The following is a 23463-nucleotide window of genomic DNA, read 5'->3' on the forward strand; positions in this document are numbered from 1 at the left end:
TAGCAAAACATATGGTTTAAAGTTGACAAACGTTGAATTTACTGGGGGTGAAGAATATAAATTGAATATAGAATCAAGAATCGAAAAAATAGAACTGCATAAAAAATACGATCCTGCGCACGCACCATTCGTAACATTATCAGATTTGTATGGAAAAGAATTTGGCGGATTGGCCTCAATTAAATGCAAGGTAACAAAAGTCGAAGAATTTGAAGGAAAAGTCGTCCGTTATGAATATATATGTACAGATCCATCAACGTCAATAACACTATCATCATTTCAAGACTTAAAACTCCAAAAACTCAAGAACTATTCGATTACAGATCTAACCATATCACACTTCAGTAATGAACTGAGATTGCAACATTCACCAATAACAAACATAATTGAGTTAAAAAAGGCAGAAATAAAATTGGACTCTCAAAAGAACATAAAAATTGAAAATGTCAACATTACGTCTCTTACAAAACCTGAAATTGATTACAAATGCAAACGATGTGACCATTTTTATGATCAAAAGCTGGATTTTGTACCATTGTCCGAAGTGCTCGTTTACATGTCTTGATTGTCAGGAAGTTATCCAAATGGGTGAAATAAATGTTATTGTGAATGGAAATGAAAAAGTTTTCAAATTCACCGACAAAATTTTTCTCTCTGTAGAAAATATTGGTATCCTAACAAATGAATTTACTTCTGAACATTACAAACGACTTCTTACTACAAAATACGATATTGAGGTGAGTGGTGATGAAGTCATTAAAATATCATCAAAGATTTGATTTGTGAGAAACTGTTATTTTATTTTACTGTTTAAGTCAGGCCTGGTTTAAGTACAGTAAACGTTTGTATTCTTTTGATTTGTTCTACATTTTCACGACAAGCATTAGGGATGGATATGAAAACGATACATGTTGTTTTGTGTGAAGTGATACTGTAAAAATGCTCAAATATTATTTTACTGCCATAGTTCTAATACCAATAAGCTGAATAGGTTCGATTGTTCATAATAATTTTAGTACATCTATACATTTATACACATGCTATGAACATATTTAAATGTTGTAGATCTAGGGCTCCCTCCCCTTGTACGGCAAGCGTATACAAATGTATATAACCTCTGCTTAGTACCAACTTTTACTCTGTTTATTTTCTTTCAACCAATTTGCAAACAATAATAGGGCTGTGAAATTTTTTTTCCTGTGTACATAATTTTTCTTTCAACTCCTCCCCTCCCTGTTTCCCTCTCCCCCTCTCCCTGTACACAAGCATGCACTTTTGAGAAAACACCCCTCCACCTTAGTGTGTACACACTATGTGGTCAGCCTTTAAAATGAAATACTCTTATGTCTTGAATTTTAGTAGTGCCCCAATAGCTTTTTTTATATTTATTTTTGGAAAGTAGCTACCTTTTACATTTAAACTGTAATGACAGTTCTTTTTATATTTTTTAATGTTTTAGAAACATGTTCTATTTTGTGATATAACTTGATTGTTACATTTTAACTGTAAGCAGTTACAGTTCATTTAATATTTGTTTTGAACATTTTAAGATGTCTATTTTGAAAATTAACTTTATGTGAATTTATTAAGTAATTCTTATGGATTATTTATAAATGAGGGTTAGCATAGATTCATCATTATATAGTTTTATTGACAATTTCAAATTTGCTTTTTGAGACTAGCAACTTATTTGAAAATTTCTCTTGCTCATTATGTTTAGAAATTTTGCATCACTCTAATTCTTATTTTAACCTCCCGTTAAATACACAAAGTACAACTTTTCTCTATACATTTTATGTGCACATTTTTGTTTATGTTTATATTTCAGCTAAAAAAAATAAAAAATTTAATAATGTCTCAAATTCTTTCGCATCCAAATGTTCACATCACCTTTGTATTCTTAGCATTTGTAATTCAAATTCATTTGCATGGACTTTTACGTCAAGCAATAGCGAAATGCTAACACAAATTACAATAGCTGGTTCTATTTTTGACTTTTCTATATTAGCTTCTAAATTGTGTAAATTATGTTCTGTTTTTATTTATTTTTACAGACTGAAAAATAATAATAAAAAAAATGAAATGGCATGGATTTTCATCACTGGAACACTGATATATATCTTGAAAATTATTGGAAGTAGTTGTGTTTAGAGTATTGATGGTTTATTTCAAAAGATGAAAAAAATACAATATTGGTAAGAATGTTTCATTCTTTAGTTAATTTGTCTGTCAATAATCATTGGACCTACCTTGGGGGTCCTATAAGTAGTTAACCTTTGTCTGTCTGTTCTTCCGTCTGTTTGTTTGTTTGTCTGTTACTAGCTTTTCTTAAATTGGCTTATTAGTGTTTGCTGATTTTTGCAACAAATATGTAAAAAAGCAATGCCCAAAATGTGACAGTTTCAAAAAAAATTCATTTCTAGTAAAAAAATGCTAAAAATCGACATTTTTTGCATAGGTTTGTTGAATTCTTTCGTTATATTTCTTTCTTTTATAAACAAGAATTGACAATTTCTGATTCGACATTCTTATATTCAATAAGATCCCTAATTCAATAAAATTTAAAATCAACAAGAAAGTCTCATAAACGACGCTCTATAATTTGATAGGCTTATTGGATGAAATTCCCCTTGAGATGGAATAAGAGAGGGTCAACCATAATACCAATGCCCCACAATTGAGTTATGGAAGAGGAACTGTGCATATTTAGACTAATAAACTAGTCGTATTTCACTGAAGTTTCACCTGCCTACACACAAACCACTCCTGCAGCTGCAACAATTTTTTTGAACCTACCTTGTAAGTCCAAAAAATTAACCATTTTGTTCGTTCGTTTGTTCGTTCATTGCCAGCTTTTCTCGAGATTAGCTCATTAGTTTTTGCTGATTTTTGGCACAATAACACAAAATGGCAATGCCCAAAATGTGATGAAGCCCAATTTCTAGAAAAAATTCAATTCCAACCAAAAATGCTGGAATTGAACGAGAAAATCCAGTTTTTTTAGCATTTTTTTGAGATTTCATCATTAGTTTTATCTGATTTTTTCCATAAAGATGCGCATTAGCAATGCTCAAAATATAGCCGATGCCGATTTTGAGTAAAATTCTTTTTTGGCCAGAAATGCCAGAAATCGCTATTTTTGCAGATTTTCATCAGAATTTCACAGAAAAACTTTATTTTAATAACAATGCCAACCATAAAGAATGGTTCAACTGTCAGTAAAACTGATTTTGAAGCCATAACTCTGTAAAGATCGCCAGAACAGCCATTTTTCGCCAGATAAAAAGGCATTTCTTGAATTTCTAAGGCCTATACTTTTGTTTTTAATGAAACTTTTCAAACTCACGCAAAATGGTACTATCTAACATGTGACAGAGCCCAACTTTCTAAAAACATATTTATCTGGCCAAAAATGCTGCAAATGCCTTTCGTGTTGTTTATTGAGGTATAAAATGAGCTCTTGCAGTGTCACAATTTGGACATTCAAATGATTCTAATGTTCAAACATTCGAATGATTCGAAATGTTCCATTATAGACTTTTCAAATGTTTAGCTTTTTTATGCATGAGTACATAAGTGTTAGTCCTTCAGATTTAAGAATTACTGTAATCTTTTTTAAAGATAAGCTATAAATAAAGTACAAAACAACAAAAAACAACCCGAAAGATATTCCAAAGCTTGGTGATTGCATTAAACGACCAGTATTCGAATACTCTGCATTCATTTACATCAACTAATCAATTGGAAATTTTGAAATTTTCTCTGGCAAATTTTGTAATTGGTGATTGGACTGTCAATAAACAGAAAGAGACAAGAGGAAAGTAGAATTCAACTCGTTAGAAGAAGGAAGAAAAGAATAATTATTTTATATTACTAGGACATTCTTGTAACTTAAAAATTCTTGTTGTCAAAAAAAAAAGACATAAAGGAGGCATAAAAGAATAAAAATAAACAAATAGAAACAAAGAAAACAAAAAAAAACAAAAAAAAACAAAAAAAAACAAAGACAACAAAAAAAATGCCCACAAAAAGAGCTTGTAACAGCCAAGTCCAGCACAGGCACCGTCAGGGTAGTGAGAGATACTCTCTTTTGCTACCTTGGCAGGACTATAAACGCCACGAAAGTCAAGCACGGCACGACTATGAACGCCACAATAGTCAATCACGGCACGACTATAAACGCCACGTAAGTCAAGCACGGCACGACTATAAATGCCACGTAAGTCAAGCACGGCACGACTATAAACGCCACGTAAGTCAAGCACGGCACGACTATAAACGCCACAAAAGTCAAGCACGGCAAGACTATAAACGCCACAAAAGTCAAACACGGCAGGACTATAAAACGCCACTCAGAATTGCAACGTCAAACAGAGCACAACGTAAAACACCACCCAAACTTACAATACTTTCAATGCCAACATACAAATAGAAAACCCTTTACTTACGATACAAGTTTTTTGCTATTCACTCAGCTTACTTTAGATGGAGATGTAGAATTGAATCCAGGACCAACAAAAAATTCATTCAAATCTCCAAGTGGTAGACCAAAAAAGAAAAAGTGTTTCCGAGGAACCCCAAATAGAAATGAGACAAACGATAACGATAACGTCAACCTTCAAAAATGAGTGATGGGTATGTGCGGGCGATAAGGGTCTGTTACAAAAATCATACACTATCAAAGTACAGGGTGTGAATTTTTCTTTTGGTTTATGTATATTTTTTTGCAAACATTTTCATCAAAAGGTATTACTGATGGTTTATTGTAGAAAATATAGATTTGGCGAAAATAAAAAAAATGTAGAGTTTCCTGAATCCGTCCGGTTGAAAAAAAGATTATTCTGACCTGGCCGCAGACTTTCGTTAGTACAATCCTGGACAAAACTAGTGGTCCACCCCTTCCCCCAATATCAGTGTTGATGTGGAAGTTGTTGGGACTGGGCTAAAAATCTTGAAAACAACATTGAACTTGGGGGAATGGGGTTTAAAGGTTGAAAAGGTGTATGGACAGGGGTTTTGTCCACGATTGTAGTTGATACATTTCAGGGCTCACTGCATACTGTTTTTACAAAAAGTTATCTTTGTTAAAGTTCGGTTTCAGTGATGTTAAGTTAACAAAAATAGCAAAAAAATATATTTTCCAACCGGCCCCATGAGAGCTTTTTTCGTTCGGAAACACTTTTTTATTTTCGCCTTAGTTTACTTTTTTCAGCTATACATTATGTACATTTTTTGTTTTTAAAGTTCTTTAAAGCCGGTCTTTAGTTTTTAGTTTTTTTTATTTAGACTAAATAAATGCTGACTTTTATTCCTGCTAGTTCAAAGTACAGGGTGTCAATCTGTCTTTATTTAAGTGTACTTTTTTTGCGAACATTATCATCAAAAGTATTACTTAAGGAAAACCTGGAAAAGCCAGGGAGTTTTTATGAAATATCTTTAAAAAGTCAGGAAATTGTTTTCCAGAGTGCCTTGAATTTAATGTTTTTTAGCCAATCTAGAAATCTCCTTTATTCAAAATCTTTCTTCTCGAACCCAACCATGATGGGTCGTCTAAATAACCATTATGACCACAAATGTCAGTTGACTAATGTAAAAATGGGATAGGGTTGTTTGTGAATAGTGCAATTTTTCTTTAGCCACAACATAAAAGATTTGTCGTTTTTGGTCAGGGAGAAAAGAAGGTGAACTTTTAACTAAATCTATTCTGGGGAGCTTCTGAGAACACTCCGTGAATGCGTGCGTTAGTATTTTAATCCTTTGGGGGTGAGAAGGGTTCGATTATGTTTGGAAATTAGCGTCGCTTTTAAAACAGAAGACTGTTTCATAATGTGTGTTTCATAATGCTTGGACTTTATAGTAATAACATTATATTTCCTTGCTTTTTGGTCAGCCCAAGCTGAGCTTTCAAATGGGCTTTTTCCAGGCGGGGCGTCAGTCAAAATAAATAGTTATCAGATTCGGATTATTTTTCGGGAAAACAAGTTATCGGGAAAATCGGAAAAACTATAATAAGATTGGGAACGAGTTGGTCAATAACAAAATTCGACCATCTTTTATTACAACTTCTAACTTAGGCTTTATATCTTTGCGGGGGTCAAGGAAGAAATTTCTGGAATATTTCGAATTCTTTGGCCCTTTTCAAACAAGACTTCACGTGCACAAGACAGATTTTCCCCATCAGATCAATTCGTATCCAAGGTGAGTTTTTTTAAAAATATCTTATTGATACTGCCTAATTGTCTTGAAATGTTGAAGTACTTGACAATATCTGTATTTAACTCAACTTCCCAGTATGCAAATTGGGCATGAGCGATTAAAATGGACTCAAATTCATCGAGAAATCACTTTATTTTAGGTGTAAGAATTTCTTCCATCTGCAGGTATCCAATGTGCATGTAATTCTTTACACAGCACTGAAAAAAATTTTTTGTTTGTTTATATTAGATTCAACTATGGCATCTCCATCTCCATCAAAGAAAACCAAAAAAGGTATTTCTCAAACATTGACATTACATTCACCTGCATTTACATCTCATCCAGTCTGGAAGGAAGGAAATGTTTATGCCAGAAATTTCCGTGCTATAGCCTTGGTATAAAAGCATCAGAAATCGTCTGCCGGAGATATCCGGTGGGCTCTCCAGATTGGCATGTCATCAATACACATCAGTGCTACTAGATTAGTCCTCCCTACTTTCAGTCCTTACCTTACCTTCACAAGGCGGTAACCTCTCTTCAGTCCTTACCTTACCTTCATAAGGCGGTTATCAAAATATCTTTGTTTCGTGTTGCCCGATTGACTCTTGAAAATTGAGTAAATTTGAGTCAGTAATGTCAGACTTTTTGTGACAATGACTTTTCCTTTGCTCAAAAATTTTACTTTTGCTAATATTAATTGTGAGCAATACACCTTTCCCGTATTTCAGATTTCCCGGAAAAAGACCTGTTCTCCACCATTGTGATATTTTTTCACGGGAGGTAAACAAACTCGATTTTGCCTACGTTTGCTTAGGGGAAAGCAGTTTTTGTCTTCTATCTTTTGATGCACAAATTCGTTTTTAAAAAAATTTGGAGGGTAGTATTGTATCATGAATAGTAAAAACATACCATAGTTTGAAGAAATTCTATACGATGGAAGTTGAGAAAAGTCCAAAAAACCACCTTTTTCTAAGCAATCGCCAGCAAAAATAGGTTTGTTTACCTCCCGTCCAAGAAACGATGGAGAGCCAAAAAATATGCGCGCGCATATTTTTTTTGAAATACGGGAAAGGTGTATTGCCGCCTAAATTTGACAATAAATCATTGGTATAACTCAAAGTTTTCAAGCTAAAAGGACTTTCGCAATACATTAACTGGTAAATTAAAATCTTTTTATTTTTAGATCTAGTTAACTTGGAAGGCTACGTCAATTTTGTGGGTTCACCAAGAAAAGCCAAGCAAAAGGCTGCCGACAAAAAGGAAATCGAGTTCTTTGAAGTATCAGTCAATTGTGAAAACAATACGGTCCGTGCTGTTTGTTATGATCTCGATCGCAGACCTTTGTTGGAAAAATTCAACAAAGAAAGTAACTCCTGCTGCTTGCTGAATGCAGAAAAATCAGATAATGATGTCATTATTCTAGATGATACAATTATTAAACAAAAGAAGGTTGCTTTTGATAACAAAACTTTTGAACCACAGATTACATCATTAATGTCAGTTTTACAAGAAATTCCCATTTGGGCCAGAGTATCAGTGCTTGGCAGAATCTATGACCTACAAGACACGTCCTCATCTTCAAAACAAAAGACAAAACTTAGAGAAGCCAAAATCATTGACCAATCAAATGTTTCCCGTCAGATAACTTTCTTTGACCACTTTGATGAAGTTGATGAAGGTAAGGATGTTTTAAGAATTTTTAATTGTTTCTATTCATTACCATCCTCTCCTGACAACTTAATTCCCTGGTGAACTCTCAAAAGTTTGATTGGAACAGTGCGAATTTTTTAATATGCTTAAATTTGATTTAGCTCCCCCTGACACGAGCTTTATTGGGCAGTTCCAGAAAAAAACCATTACCCCCCTGTGGACAACAGGGTTTTTTGGAATTTTTTGTCACTTGGAAATCCTGAGAAATTTGAGAAAGGTCTCGGAAAATCCATTATTTTTCTTCATTATTTTGTCATCCGTATCGGAAAATCCTGGAAAATCCATAAAATTTGCTCTATTTTCTTGCAAAGTATCGGAAAATCCAAGATTTTTCCTTAAAAAATCTTGAATGTTACGGAAATCCTTAAGTTTCTCAAAAGTAAATTGTTACGGAAAATCCATGTCGTCCACAGGGGGGTAACGGACTATAACTGGAACCGCCCATTGGTCACATATGGTGAAATACATTACGTAATCTAACTACATGTTTGTGAATTTGACCCTCAACAGTACAGCCACTTTTCATTAATTTAGTTACGTTGTTAAGTAAAGTGAGGTTAAATTTAATTACACTTTGCGCTAGCTTGTGGTAAACCATTTTAGCATGGCTTCAAATGATAAAAGTGGTGCGCCTCTCATTATTGTGGCTTTTTTTTCGACCAAAAGCAAGTATTTAATTCATATGACGGCCATCGAAAAATGTTCTATTCGTGTCACCCACCCGCATCATTTTTCGCTGATTTTCCAGTGCGGAGATTCCGGTGAGGCAAAATCCGGGAAAAGCAATTTGTTCTTATAAGGTATAGCTGTTTTCTTGATCGCTCTTGGAGGCCATAAAAAATTGTATTGTTTGCCGCAATTTTGAAATACCTGGGAATTTTTCCACCGCCTGTCCACCCGCATGAATTTTTAACATCCGCTGTGACGCTAACAGAGCAATTTTTCGATGGCCGTATGCGCAATGTGAACTATATTTATTTTGCCTAAATATAGCGCACAAGTTAGAAAATAAATGAGTTTGAGAAAATAAATGAGTTTGTTTTTCATGCAACTTAACTTTCTTTTTCTTTTAATTTAGGGAAAGTATACAAGATTACAAATGTAATGGTTGCAAAGTATGATAAGAAGAAAGTCCTCAAAGTTTCGGAAAATTCTTCAATCCAAGAAATTCATGATAAACCTGAAATTCCAAAACCAGCAACAACCACTCGCTCATCTGAAAAATGTTCCGGTATAGTTTGTATGGTCGACCCGAAATCCTTGAATACAAGATTTTTATGCGGTAAATGTGAAAAAGAAACACAACGCAATCATGATAACTTGTTTTATTGTTGCAATAACATATCAATCGAGTCAGAAATGGTGAAGAAAGAAGACGTCATTTTCATGGTGAAATCGTCAGTCGGTGAAGAAAGTCTTAAAATTCAATTAAATTCGAAAAAGCATCTGCTGGAAAGTATGGTTGGTGTGCCGACAACAAATCCTTTATTTCTCAAGTTATTTATGGGATCCAAAGTTGATGTTACTTATAAAATGGTTTCAACTGTGAAAGATGTTGTCGACATATCGGATTGTGCTCAACAATCAACATCTAAATTGGCTCCCCAAAACATTGACGAACAGCCTTCAACTGACTCTATAAATACAGAAAGTAACTGAACTTTTTTGGATTACGTTTCAGTTTGATTTTTTCATTTACTTGTTTTAGTTATTATGTATGAGTGAACCTTGTAAATCTTTTGAAACTCTACTCTAAACCCTTAAGTTTGATGCCGATTTCAGTTTTGAAAATCTGAATAACAACCAAAATTATGTTCAAGTGTGAGCTATTCTCAAACAAATAACACTTTATTCTTTACTGAGATATTTAAAATTCAAAACCAACAATGTAAATAGATTTCAGCTTTTTGTTTTTACAGTATTTCTAATACTAGCATTTTGTTATGATATCTTTTGTTGTTGTGCTGGCCACAACTCCATGAATGTATTTTTTCAAAGTACAACGAAAAACTCAAAATGTAAATAAAGCCTAAGTATTTTAACTTTTTACCTTAGAATACTTGAAAATATTTTATTTAAACCTGATCAAAAACCAAAATGTAGATAGACTTTATAAATTCTTGTATTTCTATCATTGAACAAAACCACGACATATAAAAATAACCTTATTTCTCAAATTCATTCAACATTCAGCTAACTTGAATAGCAAAGTCTAGCAAAAGTTCAAAATATTTGGTTCTGCAAAATCTGCAAACACCTCGTTATCGAATGTTATACTATTCTGTGCTTAATTGTTGGTGGTGAACCCCGAAAATTTTTGAAAAAATGACATAAATGGCCTTGGAAAAAGAACTAAATATAGGGCAAAATAGCCTTTGAAACTCTGAAAGTGTGTTTTGACAATTTTAAGAAAAGGGTTTCCCCGATTTTCCCGATTGTAATATTGAAGATGCCTTATTGGGGAAAAATTTTCGGGGTTTTAATTTGTCGGGGAAAAATCCGTCATCTAGAGGCAATTCTGTCACTTTTCCCCGACCAAAATTTACATTTTAGCTATTTCCATCTTAGCCAAGCGGGTGATAAAATATCGAGGAATTTTTTCGACGGGAAAAAACTTCGTCAACTTAAATTTTTCGTCACTTTCCCCGACATTTTTTCTCCGATAATTGCGTAATTCTACGAACTATTGCATCAGTATTTTATCTCCTTAATGTTAAACACCCGATACACCATACCGGTCAATCTTTCTTTCCGGGTTTTTTTGCTCTCCATCGTATTTAATATTTGGTATAGGATCCTCAAAGCTACTATTTGGAATAATTAAAAAAAGGGAGAGTGCAAGTTTCTTCCGGGCTAAATTTGAATGACGGTAAAGTCGAGGTGACTATTTCTCCAGTTCTACCTTCCCAATACCTGGCTAAGCAGTGTTACTATTATGAAGTCATGAAGCATACAAGGTTTTGGCTGGTTGCAAAGACGAAATAATCAATGTCTCTTCTCTATTGAATGGGTAAGAGTGTTTCGATTTCAAGAGAATTTTTGATTCCAAGATATTTGTTTCAAAAAGATAGCTGCAAGTGTAAACTGGTAAATATACCTCACTTGCAAGTTATTCAAAAGATAGCATAAAGCTTGTCTGTGTTATATATCAGACAAGCAGCTACACCCCTAATAACCACTTGTCATACTTGTAACACTTGTCATACTTGTAACACTTGTCAAACTTGCAAAACGTGCAAAGCCTTCAAAGCGTGCGAAGCCAACAAAGCTTGCCAAACGTCTTGTATATCTTTATTAACCTGCGGTGTAAGGGCTTACTTAAACTATACAACATACTTAACAACATACACAGCTTACAACATACAAAGCCTGCCAAACCAAAATTTCAAGAACCTGCCAAACATCAGAAACTTGCGAAACTCTGCAAAGTTGCTAATAACCTGCTAGCATACCTCATATTCTGCTGAGTGACTTTCATTTTGAAAACATGTCAAACTTGCTCCCATACCGAGTTTCAAAATTTGTATTAGGCTCATTTAATCAGGCAAATGAAGATTTATTCGGTCGAACAGCTGGGACCCAATGCAGTGCTAATTGCCTTTATGCTATATTTTGGTCAAATTTTCGCAGAGTCTCTATTTGGAAGACTACAGACCTAGATAAAATTTTGATTGAAGGAGACAGTCTATACAAACTACTTGATACTAGAAGCTATTTATCTGTTGACGAAATGCCACGATTCATTGAGACAAATGGTATTATAACTGAAATAAATTTTTTGAATAATGAAAATGGTGAAGCCAAATTAATTGATGATTACCCTTTTCTGCAAATTCCTCTGAGTACTTCTCAAAATCAAGAATTTGACGCCTTAATGATAATTAATGGTTTCACTATTGTTATAATGAAGAGGTTTCAAGGCTTTTATGTTTTTGACTCGCATAGCCGTAATAAACTTGGGTTGCTTGATCCTACTGGAATGTCATGTCTGTTAAAGTTTGAAAATATTTTTGAACTTGAGAAATATATCCAGCATTTTTATTTAGTAAAAATGGAAAAAGAGAACGCGCATTTTGAAATCCAATTTGTTGAAGTTCTTGAACTAAAAGATGAACTTAAAAAGGCACTCCAACAGGACTTTTCAGCATTTTTAAAACAATCAAAAAAGCGGAAAAATGATTGCAGTGATAGAAAAGATACTTCCAAGCGTAAAAAAACAGAAAGCAATATGAAATACTATGAACAAAACAAAGAAAAAATAAAGGAAAAAAGAAAAGAGTATCGCGCCCAAAACAAAGAAAAAATTAATAATAAAAAAAAAACTTATCGCACCCAAAACAAAGAAAAAATAAATGAAAAAAATAAAACATATCGTACTGAAAATAAAGAAAAAAGGAATGAAAAGAGTCGAGACTATCATCAAAATAATAAAAATAAGTTATCAGAAAGAAAAAAGACTTATTATGAGAAAAATAAAACCCAAATTGACAATCTAATATCAAAGTTTAAAAAGCTTGTATATGAAGGTCCTTTTTATATCTGTGTTTGTTGCAACAGATGTCTCTACCGAAAAACTGTTATAAAATATTCAGCTGAAAGGTATAATATGCCTCAAGAAAATTTTTTTTTTCCTATTACTTCTTTTGACGGTCAATTATACATCTGCAAAACATGCCATAGCAAACTCCTAAAAGATGCTCTACCATGCCAATCTGTCAGAAACAAACTGAAGCTTGACGAACTACCAGCTGAATTTTGTAGTCTTCGCAGACTTGAAAAAATTTTGATTTCACGTAGAATTCTGTTTAAAAAGATAGCAATCATGCCAAAAGGCCAGTTTCCTAAAATTAAAGGTTCAATTTGTAATGTACCCATTGATGTTGAAGATATTGCAAATACCTTGCCTAGAAGAACAAGTGATAATGGTTTGGTCATTGTGAAACTAAAAAGAAAATTAGAATATAAAGGGCATGTTATTTTTGAGCCAATCAGACCTGATTTTATGCAACGTTTATTGAATTACTTCAAAGCTAACAATCCTCTCTATGAGGACATAAGGATTGACGTGAATGATATTTCTAATGATGGGAATATGATAGAAAATGATACAACTATTGAAAGTTTCAATTCTGAAGAGACGATTGAACATGAAGAAGAGGAAAACTCTGATGCCAATGAAACACAAAGTAATGGTACAGTTTTAGAGGAACTTGAAACTTCAGCAAACCCTCTTGATGCATTTCGCTCAAGCGCAAATGAAACAACCCTCATGTCACACACCCCAACAGATGCTGAATTAGACAATGAAATTTTGACATTAGCACCTGGTCAAGGGAAAAAGCCTGTTTCAATCTTGCATGATGAAAATTGTGAAATGCTTGCCCATCCTCATTTATTTCCTAAAGGTCAATTTGGATACAAAGTCGAACGGGATGTTAAGCTAAGTCCTTCAAAGTATTTCAATCAACGCTTGTTAAACTATACTCAAAAATTTGCTTCAGACCCAGACTACATTTTTTTTGCTAATTCTGTCATTCAACAAGTTTCGTTAACTAATCAAATAAATGTTGCGATGAGAAAAGTCGCAGCCTCAAATTTGAATGCAGGTATGTTGAGTCAAAACTTTAAAGAAACAGTGAGGCAATTCATTGCAAATGATAAAGCTTTTGCGTTTATGAGTACTGTCAAAGGAACCCCGGCTTATTGGAAAAAATTTCAGCTTGAAGTTTTAGCAATGGTCAAGCAATTGGGACCACCAACTTTCTTTTTCACATTGAGTTGCGCGGATCTTCGTTGGAACGAAATGATTTCCATAATTTACAAACTCAAGGGTGAAGATGTTACCAATGAATTTATTGAAAATCTTTCATATCACGAAAGGTGTGATTTGCTAAACAGTAATCCAGTACTTGTTGCTCGTCATTTTCAATATAGAGTTGAAGTATTCTTTAAAACTATTGTCTTGGACGGTCCACTTGGTAAAACAACCTATTATGCTATTAGAGTTGAATTTCAAGTACGAGGAAGCCCTCATATCCATTCTTTTCTCTGGATTTTAAATGCACCAAAATTGACTCTAGAGACTAAAACTGAATACATTGAATTTATTGATAAAATTATCAAGGTTTATCTTCCTTCCAAGGAAGAAGACCCTGATTTATTCCACCTTGTTACAACATATCAGTTACATCGACATTCAAAGACATGTCGTAAATATAAAAATACACCTTGCAGATTCCATTTTGGAAAATTCTTTTGTGAGCAAACAATAGTTTCTGTGCCCTTACCTCAAGGATTATCTCAAGAAGAAAAGCAAGCTATTTTGACATTGCAAAAAGAAACACTAGCTAAAGTAAAGAGTTACATCAATGAAAACCTCAATCCAAGCAAGCGAAACTTTTTTGACACTGAAGCCGAAAACTATAGTCCAGTTCCATCTATCGACGAAGTTCTTCTTGCACTTAATATTTCAAAATATGATTATGAGTATGCTCTCTCAGTGTCTGAGGATGATGATTTTCATATACATCTGAAGCGTGATACAAATGCATGTTTTGTGAATAATTATTTCACTGAAGGTTTAAAAGCTTGGGAAGCAAATTTAGATATTCAACCTGTGTTCAATTATTACAAGGCTGTCACTTACATGTGTGCATACCTGTCCAAAACAGAAGATGAAGTTTCACATGCTATGACCCAAGCTGTTCAAGATGCATTCGAAAATGGTGGTGACAAGTATGAACAAATGAAATCTGTTGCACATGCCTATGTTTCAAAGCGGGAAGTATCAGTCCAAGAAGCAGTCTATCTAAGCATGCCACAGTTATGGCTTAGAAAACTTTACCCAGGTGTAACCTTTGCAAACACCAATTTACCAGAAAAAAGGTTTAAAATGTGCCTGAGTGAAAATGAAATTAATGAGCTTCCTGAGGATAGTACTTCAATTTTCAAGAAAAATATGCTAGATAGGTATTGTGATAGGCCAATTGATGCAAATGGAATTTACAGTTCTGTATCGAAAATGTGTTATGCAGAATTCTTAAGGTTTTATAGTATTGTGTATGAAGAAACTGATGAAAATGATTGTCAACCGAATGAACTTGAAGATAATTTGATTGAATCAAATCATCAAACAACAAACAACTACCCAAAGACTGTTCCACTTCGGTCAATGAAAGGGAAATTAAAATGTCGGAAAGTTCCACTAGTTCTTCGACTTCATGAACCTAACCGTAATAAAAGGCCAGAAGATTATGCGCATCATCTTTTGATGCTGTATCTCCCATTCTATGATGAAAATGAATTACTATCCCAAGAGCACAACTCTTACACAGCCAAGCTATTAGAACCTGGTATTATTGAAACTGTTGAGACCAATAGAGCCTTGATTCAACCATATGCCGGTTTAGTAGATGATGCCTTACAAAGGTTTAGAACTGACATGGTACTCAATATGAATGACTATGAACAACAGGAAAATGATGAAACCAATGCTGAGGTAGAAAATGCTCCTTCCAACGATAATGAATCAGATGATGATACCAATGAAGGTACCCAACTCAGAGCAGCGATACCAATGGAATCAATTTTATTCCCTGACAATGAAATAAATGCTCGCATTAGATCTCTCAATCAGCAACAAAGAGAAGTCTTTAATGTAATTCACAAATGGGGAAGGGACTTTGTAAAAAACCTTTCTTCTAAGACACCTAAAAGTGTAGAACCATTTCACATTTTTTTAACTGGTGGCGGAGGCGTGGGAAAAAGCCATTTACTAACTACTATATATCACTCATTGTCAAAACTTTTGATGTACAGAGGTGGTGAACCTACAAAGGAAAGAATTCTTGTACTTGCACCAACAGCTGTTGCTGCAATCAACGTCTCGGGAACCACCATACACACTGGTCTGATCATCCCTACCAAAAAGCTATTTCCATTGAATGCATCTTCCAAAGATAAATTGCAAAAGAAACTAGCTTGTGTTGAAATAATTATGATTGATGAAATTTCTATGGTTTCTAGTCGTTTGTTCAGACACTTAGATTCAAGGTTACGTGAAATATTTGGTGTAGACAAACCCTTTGCTGGAAAGTCAGTCTTATTGTGTGGTGATTTATATCAACTTCCACCAATTTACAGGGACCCTGTATACAAAGCTGATTGTTCATCCATGCAAAATATTATTGCATTTGAATTATGGCGTACTTTCCAAATGGCAGAATTAACAACTGTCATGAGGCAGCGTGATGATATAGATTTCATTGATCTCTTAAACCAGATTCGTTTAGGTGAACTTGACAAAGAAAAAGAAGAGCTTTTGAAATCTAGATTTATTTCAACAGACAGTCCAGATTACCCTGCTAATACGACCCATATTTTCGCAGAAAATAAACCAGCAGACTTGTACAATTTACAAATGTTGGATAAGCTACCAACTGAAAAGTATTCCATCGTTGCACAAGATGAGGTGCCAAAACATTTGACAAATAATGATTTGAAATTCATTGAAAATGCTAGACCAGGGGAAACAGGTGGCCTTGCCCGCATAATTCATTTAAAAGTAGGTGCTCGTGTATTTATCACAAAAAACATTGACATTGCAGATAGATTGGTTAATGGCCAAGTTGGAACAGTTATGAGGTTCAAATTTAATAGCAACAACATAATATCAGGTATTTATGTCAAGCTTGATGATGCTGCTGCCGGTAAACAAGCATCCAATTTAGACCATGTGTGCAGAGAAAATAATTGGACTATAATTGAAAGAGCAGAATCTACTTTCGACACAAGAAAGAACAAAAGAAAACATGAAAATACTTTAATGGTACGAAGAACACAATTCCCTCTGACTTTATCATACGCATGCACTAGTCACAAAGTACAAGGATTGACTCTCACATCAGCAGTTGTTAGTTTTGAATTACTTAATCAAAGATATTTTAATGAAGGTCAAATGTATGTTAGTTTGTCTAGAGTTACTGACATTAATGGACTGTTCTTAATTGGCGAATACAATAAAAACGCGATTCGGGTAAACAATGAAGCTGGTCTTGAATATGAGCGATTAAGAAACGACTGTTCTTTGCAAAATAATCTTTCTTTCTCATCAGTTACAGAACTCTCTGCTAAATATTTGCATGTCTCCCTTCTTAACGTACGCTCTCTGAAAAAACATGCTGATGACATAAAAAAGACAAAAGATCTCATTAGCAGTGACTTGTTGTGCCTCACTGAAACCCAGCTTTCTTTGTCAAGTGATACAAGTGACATTGATCAAAAATTGGACACTTTCAATATTGAGTATAACAATATGTCAGTCAATCGCTTTCAAAACAGTGCATGCTGTTCAAATACATCGACTCAAGTTTTAGATTGTGATAAAGTAGCTGGCTATACAATGATTAAATTTCTGAAAAAAACATTTAGTAATAAGGCTATTAAGCTTTTGCTTTTGTACAAGCCACCTAATTACTCGACAGATGATTTTTGTGAAGAATTAAGACAAGTGACAGCTTATGATGACATTGATATAATAGTCGGAGATTTCAACATTGACGCTCTAGATCCAGCAAACAACTTCTTGAAAAATATTCTTTCTTCATATGAAATGGTAGTGAATGAACCAACTCATCTAGCAGGTGGTCTTCTTGACCATGTTTATTTAAAGAAAAGCTTTAAAGATAAAAAAGAAGTTAAATGTTTTGTAAAGGACGTGTATTTTTCTGATCACGATGGAGTTTGTTTTGCCATATCAAACAACAATTAGTTCTTCAAACCTGTTTAACCTACTTAGCCTACTTGATCCACTTGACCGACTTGACCGACTTGGTTGACTAGACTTTTATATGGGGAATAGGGGAGGGTGGGGTCGAAGGAGTTGCAAAACTCTAGAGCAGTTTAAAATGATTTTCGATGAACTGTAGCATTCAATGAAACATGCCCTTTGCTGCTGAGATTTGCAACTCCTTCTTACACAGCCATGTACATCTAAATCTTTCATTCGTTAAAATGTAGAGAAAGCTCCAAGGCAGCTCATTGATTTTCATTCAAACTTTAAATTTATATCAACGCTGAAATGCTACATGCACATGGTGGTATTGCTTTGGGATCTAATTTAATATGGCTAGTGGGAGAAGAATGTCACAAGTCTGTTATTGATTTTTTAGAAAGAACTTTTTCAGGTCACTCTATTTAAATAAACTGAGTTTAACCAGTCAAGTACCGTTATGCTAGCAATTTTATCTTCCTGTGATGCTTTGAGAGTGTTGATCTTGTCACAAAAACTCTGAATGTCTGTGATCAAAATTACAAAGTAATACCTTAAAGGGAACTAATTTTTGCGGGTTTTGAGGATTTGGCCCAAACCGCAAAATTAAGTTAGCGCAGAATTTTTCAAATGTGAAAAACGTGGAGGTGGAGTAATTTACAGAACGGCTCAAATTTTCTTTGAAGTCAAAAATCTGCAAAATTAAGTTCCGCAAAAATTACATTAGTTCCCGCAAAAAATAGTTCCCTTAAGGTATCATTCAAAAAAGAGACTTTCCTCACTAACCATACCTTTTCTGATTATTTTACATAGAACTTTAAATTATTATATACTTTTTTGTACTTTACATTTGTTTTTTTTTGTTTTACACAAAAATTCAAATTACTTTTATACAAAAATTGGAATTGTTTTTATACAGAATTTTGAATTATTTTTGTAATTTTCATTTATAAAATCATCTTTTGCAATTATTTTTTCAGTAACATGTTTTTCTTATACATATCTTAATAGTTTAAATTTCAATTTTTTGCATATAAACCTCTATTTTATAAATCAAAATTTTACAAAATTTACAAAAAATGAACATTCAAATCTATTATCTATTGACAAAAATAATGGACAAAATGTATATAATGAATGAGTTTTGGTGTTGAAATGAAAATGTTGGTAATTTATTGATTGTTTATTGTTGTTTTAGTATCTGGTGTTACATGTTTGTAGTGTCGAAAAACTCCATGGCTTTGCATCGTTTGAGCTTGACATAGCGTCACGTTCCTGTATTTGATGTTGTTTGGTACAATATACTCGATTATTTCACTCATCATGGCTTGGTACTTTTAAACCATCGGTTCGTTTCTGGACACCTGAATATTGTAAAGAGTTCATAAAAATGATAGGTAAGCTAAAGGTCTCTTTTTGATCAATTTACGATAGAAAAATGTTGACACTTGACGTTCATTTCTAGGTCTTTTTTACAAAGCAATCATTTTGCAATTGCAGTACGCGACCGTGAATAATCTAAGATTGAAAATGTGAAATGACTTTGTTCATATTATTTATTATTTACCTGTGTATTTGACTTTGATATCTTCATTGTTTGTTGTAGATATGCTGTCCAGAGATCAATCAGTAACCGTATATCATGATTCATTATCAGCGAAAATATTGCTTCCCTCTAACACCATCCAATAATTTGAATGCCGACACTACAAAAATCGAAATAAGGTACTATAAGTCTCCAAAATGACCTACATTAAGTGTTTGCATAGTGGCCAATTGGTCAATTGATATTTTGATGAATGAGTATTATGTCGAAAAAGTGCGAGTCTACTGAAATGATTACTTTATAGATTATACCTATCCATGAATTGACCTCTTTTTTTAATTTGGAGAAAATAACTTGTAATTTTTTTTTCTACAGAAATTCAATCATCCACAATCAATTTCCAAAGTTTCTTCGCCACTGTTATGCAGATATGATTGAAAATACACACATTAACGTATCCTATGCTTGACCGATGTATTTTTCAAAGCTTTTACGTCATTACAGTTCGTTTTTGGAGTATTATGCTGTAATGTCTTATGGTACTTATACCTATCCTGTTTCTAATTCAATTTGTCTCGTTATTCGAAATACTGCTGGGCCTGGAAATAATGAAATTGGAATTGAACAATAATGGTAGACTTAAATTCAACTGGACAGTATTTGTCAATTTTGCAAAGGATCTTGTACAATAGTAATTTTGTTTATATTTAAAAACAACTACATGATTATCTAAAACAACATTATTCATTTTATTTGTAAATTGAAAATTATAAAATTGAAGTTGTTTCAAAGTTCGTTAATCGACCCTATTGTGACAAAATTTGATTTTTGAACCCACTTTTCCTAAGCCAAGAGTAGTTGAAATCTTTATCCTGTGATCACATGCTTTTTGCTACTCTCGATAATCTTTTAATCTATCTTATCCTTTGATCTATCTCATCCTTTCGGGCTGACCTTCCAGCGCAGCTGGTTTATTTAATATAAAATGTATACAAATACTCCGTAATAAATATTGTAGCCAATACCATTTCTTGAAGCGTTCGTGGGTTCCCGTTGACACAGTCACCAAATACTCGGCTTATTTGGAAATTCTGATTCAAGTAGCGATTCCTTGCATCTTTAAGATGCTCAAAGCCTTCTAATAAGTCCAAACCAAAGTGTTTCAAAGTTCAACCTCCCATAATAAACCGCCTCATAAAGATCTTTAGCGTCTTGCATATTTGGTAGGTCTTCTTCGTTTATCGGGATGAGCTGATCTGTTTGCCTCCTGATATTAATAGGCGTGCCTCGTCCTGTAAGTAAAGAAAAAAATGTGAGTAAACGAAGTAGTTTTTTACACAGAAATATTGTACGCTGTACTAACACACTTTGTAATAACGCCACACTTTGTAATACCTGACAAGTGCGTCAGATGTTATTACAAAGTGTGTCAGCTTTTCATATTACAAAGTGCGTTAGGTATTACAAAGTGCGTCAAGGTGTATTACAATAAGTGCGTCAGGTATTACAAAATGTGGCGTTTATTACAAAGTGCGTTAGTACACCAGTGAAAAAGAAACATCAAAAACAATCATTAACAAGAAAAGAGCCTGAGCAAAATAACGACGAAGGAAATTCTTTATTCTTTGAGGCGTTTTTGTACTCCATTCGAGCCAATTGTAATAGCCCAAGTTACTTTATCTAAATATAAAATTCCTCGCAAAAATTGTTAGACCAAACTAGATTTCAAACCTGGAATGCAGTTCCATGAATTTACAACAAGTGTGATGCCGTAGCTCGTCAATAACATCGCAGTAATAGATACGCAAAACCTATGGACTTTATTTTCCATATCAATTTGCCCAATCCCTAAATCTTTTGGAAGATACACGTTTTTTTTTTTTAAGAAACACACTTTTAAGAAACACGAGGCTCAGAATGCCTAAAAACTAAGAAACATCTAAGAAACATGCTGAGGCTGAGAATGAGAAAATAACATTTTTTAATTCGGTTTCTTTTAAAAACCTTCCAATTCGGCCTTCCATGAGACTGATTTATGTCAAAAATTTTAGAAACATGTAAGAAACATTTAAGGCTCAAAAGGCCGATTTTATAACAAACATTGAGGCTGCTTGGTAAAACTAGTTTCTTAAAAAAAAAAACGTGTATTCTTTCTCAGCTTTGGATGGTGATTTAACTAGTAAAATTGATATCTCTCTCTTCTCTAGAATATCTCTATCAGTATGGACTTGTAGTATGAACTTAGGAGTATGAATTTCTTTAAAATCGAGAGCTTTCTAGTCAAGAATCTGATAATTTTCAGATTTTTTTATCAATTCCAATGCCTTATTTTTATAATTTCAGGAAACCGGCCCCAATTTGGAAAACATTTGTGGTTTCAAATTATGAAGTGTGTAAGGTTACGGGGAAAGTAAAATCAATCAACAGTGTGCTTGACGTCAAAGTAGATTTGGCTATGCTGGAAGCAAGAAACCAACATTTTAGTGTTCTAGAAATCCAAAGTGAAATTGCTGTCCTTTTGGATGTCGACGAAAAATTGGTCATCCTATACAAGGGTGGGTCTCCGGTGAAAGATTCCGCAAGTAGTAGAGGTAAATATGTCTAGGACACAAAAAACTTCGATTCCCCAAACTCAAACATTGAAGAAGCATCACTTAAGCTGTGTTTCCACTGGCAAAAACAATTATCTAAATAACTTGAGAAAAGTATGTCTGGAATTTTAATCTTGTTTTATTTAATGATAATCCGTTGGGAAAAGTGCTTAATATTAAGCACTTTTTTCAAATTTTTATAACAAAAATTACTGAAACACAATTAGGATTATCCTGAAATACTTTTTTGAGCAACTAACATATTGTGTTAGTGTTATAGTAAATCAAGGATGACAAATGAAGCTGTTAAGGACCATTCAAAAAGTACATACGGCTCAAAATCGGTGAAAATGACACCCCCTCCCTCCTTGTCCGCTACGTCGCTTGGCATTACCCCCCCCCCTTTCGCGTACGTACGCTTTGAAACGACCCCCCCCCTCAAAAAAAATTTAGATCGTATTAAACAGTCTATACAAAGGTAAATTAGGGGATTTTGAGAAAAATTAAAATAAGTTCAACTTCTGTTTGTCTTTGTTGATGATATAATCAGAAGATCTAACCAAACTTTGGCTGAAATTTCGTTGTATTGAAAAATGTCAAATCGTACGTACCTTTCTACCTGACCTCCCCCTCCCCCTCGTACACTTTTGGTAGTACCCTCCACCTCAGAGCGTACGTACTTTTTGAATGGACATAAATTGAGGGTTTGATTGCCCAAAAATTCTGTTAATCGATAATTTCATTTTTTCTTTGTTAGGAATGTCAAATTGGAATAATAAAGTAGCTTTTAGAGCTGTCGACCTTGAAGTATTTTCTGAATTGAAACCCGATTCTTCGAATTTGGTTAAAAACGATAATGGGTTTTTTGATACCCAAAATGCTGAAACAGATGTTGGAGCAGAAAGTCGACGTCATCAAAATTCGTCTCCATTAGTGCCAACACTGCCTGATTCAGTTACGTCTACAAACGACTACACTGGTACTATGTCTACGCCAAACATAGCTGTGTCGTCTGCACCAACACTTCCTGGTGCGTCTACTACGCCAAACAAACAAGATAGCATAAAAGCTGCTTTAAATGAAAGTCTTTCATCCATTGAGAGCAATTCCAAACCTAACAGTTTCCACTGTTGTGCAGCGTGTGGGCGCTACTTGGGCTGCTTTCATTGTTCAAACCACATAGCAGACAAACGGTGTCCAACATGTAGGGGCAGACTCAATTGTACTGTAAGATTTTTCATTCTGGGGATTGAGGACATTATACAGTGCGACCTGTTGCCGCCTGTAGAACCAGTTGTTCCAGTCCCACCCACCTGCATTTAATATTGATGAGAGTGATACTGACTTTGAGAACGAGTGAGTTTTTAGCATCTGGACATGTTGATTTGTTATTGTTTAGCTTCTGTTATTGATTTATACATATAGGAGGTATATTAGGTCTTTTTATTTTCTGTTTTTGCAATTGACAAGTTGTTAAGACATTTTTAGACGCTCTTTTGAAAAGGACTTCGATATTTAGCCTACATCACTATCCACCTGAAACTTGAAAACGATCTGTAAAGGTTGAAATGTCGTTCAAAAGAAAAATGTGTTTTTTGTTATAATTCACTACCCACCCAGTTGCTTATGTTTTAGTTGGCAAAAAATGTTGA

General features: G+C 33.9%; 1 protein-coding gene and 1 long non-coding RNA gene across 2 annotated transcripts; both read left to right on the top strand.

Annotated features, from left to right (window-relative positions):
* Positions 1-6040: 6040 nt before the first annotated feature.
* Positions 6041-10068, top strand: LOC136804221 (uncharacterized). The gene is made up of 4 exons (XM_067060922.1): positions 6041-6198; positions 6445-6489; positions 7379-7873; positions 8984-10068. The coding sequence occupies exons 2-4, from the start codon at positions 6453-6455 to the stop codon at positions 9562-9564; spliced, it is 1113 nt and encodes a 370-aa protein (XP_066917023.1). The 5' UTR covers positions 6041-6198; positions 6445-6452; the 3' UTR covers positions 9565-10068.
* Positions 10069-10765: 697 nt separating this feature from the next.
* LOC136804222 (uncharacterized) lies at positions 10766-20024 on the top strand. Its single transcript, XR_010846252.1, has 4 exons — positions 10766-10915; positions 18873-19071; positions 19281-19399; positions 19596-20024. It is a non-coding gene; the product is annotated as an uncharacterized lncRNA (long non-coding RNA).
* Positions 20025-23463: the final 3439 nt, after the last annotated feature.

This window comes from Clytia hemisphaerica, unplaced genomic scaffold, assembly GCF_902728285.1.
Source record: "Clytia hemisphaerica strain Z4C2 unplaced genomic scaffold, Clytia hemisphaerica genome assembly, whole genome shotgun sequence".
NCBI lineage: Eukaryota > Metazoa > Cnidaria > Hydrozoa > Leptothecata > Clytiidae > Clytia > Clytia hemisphaerica.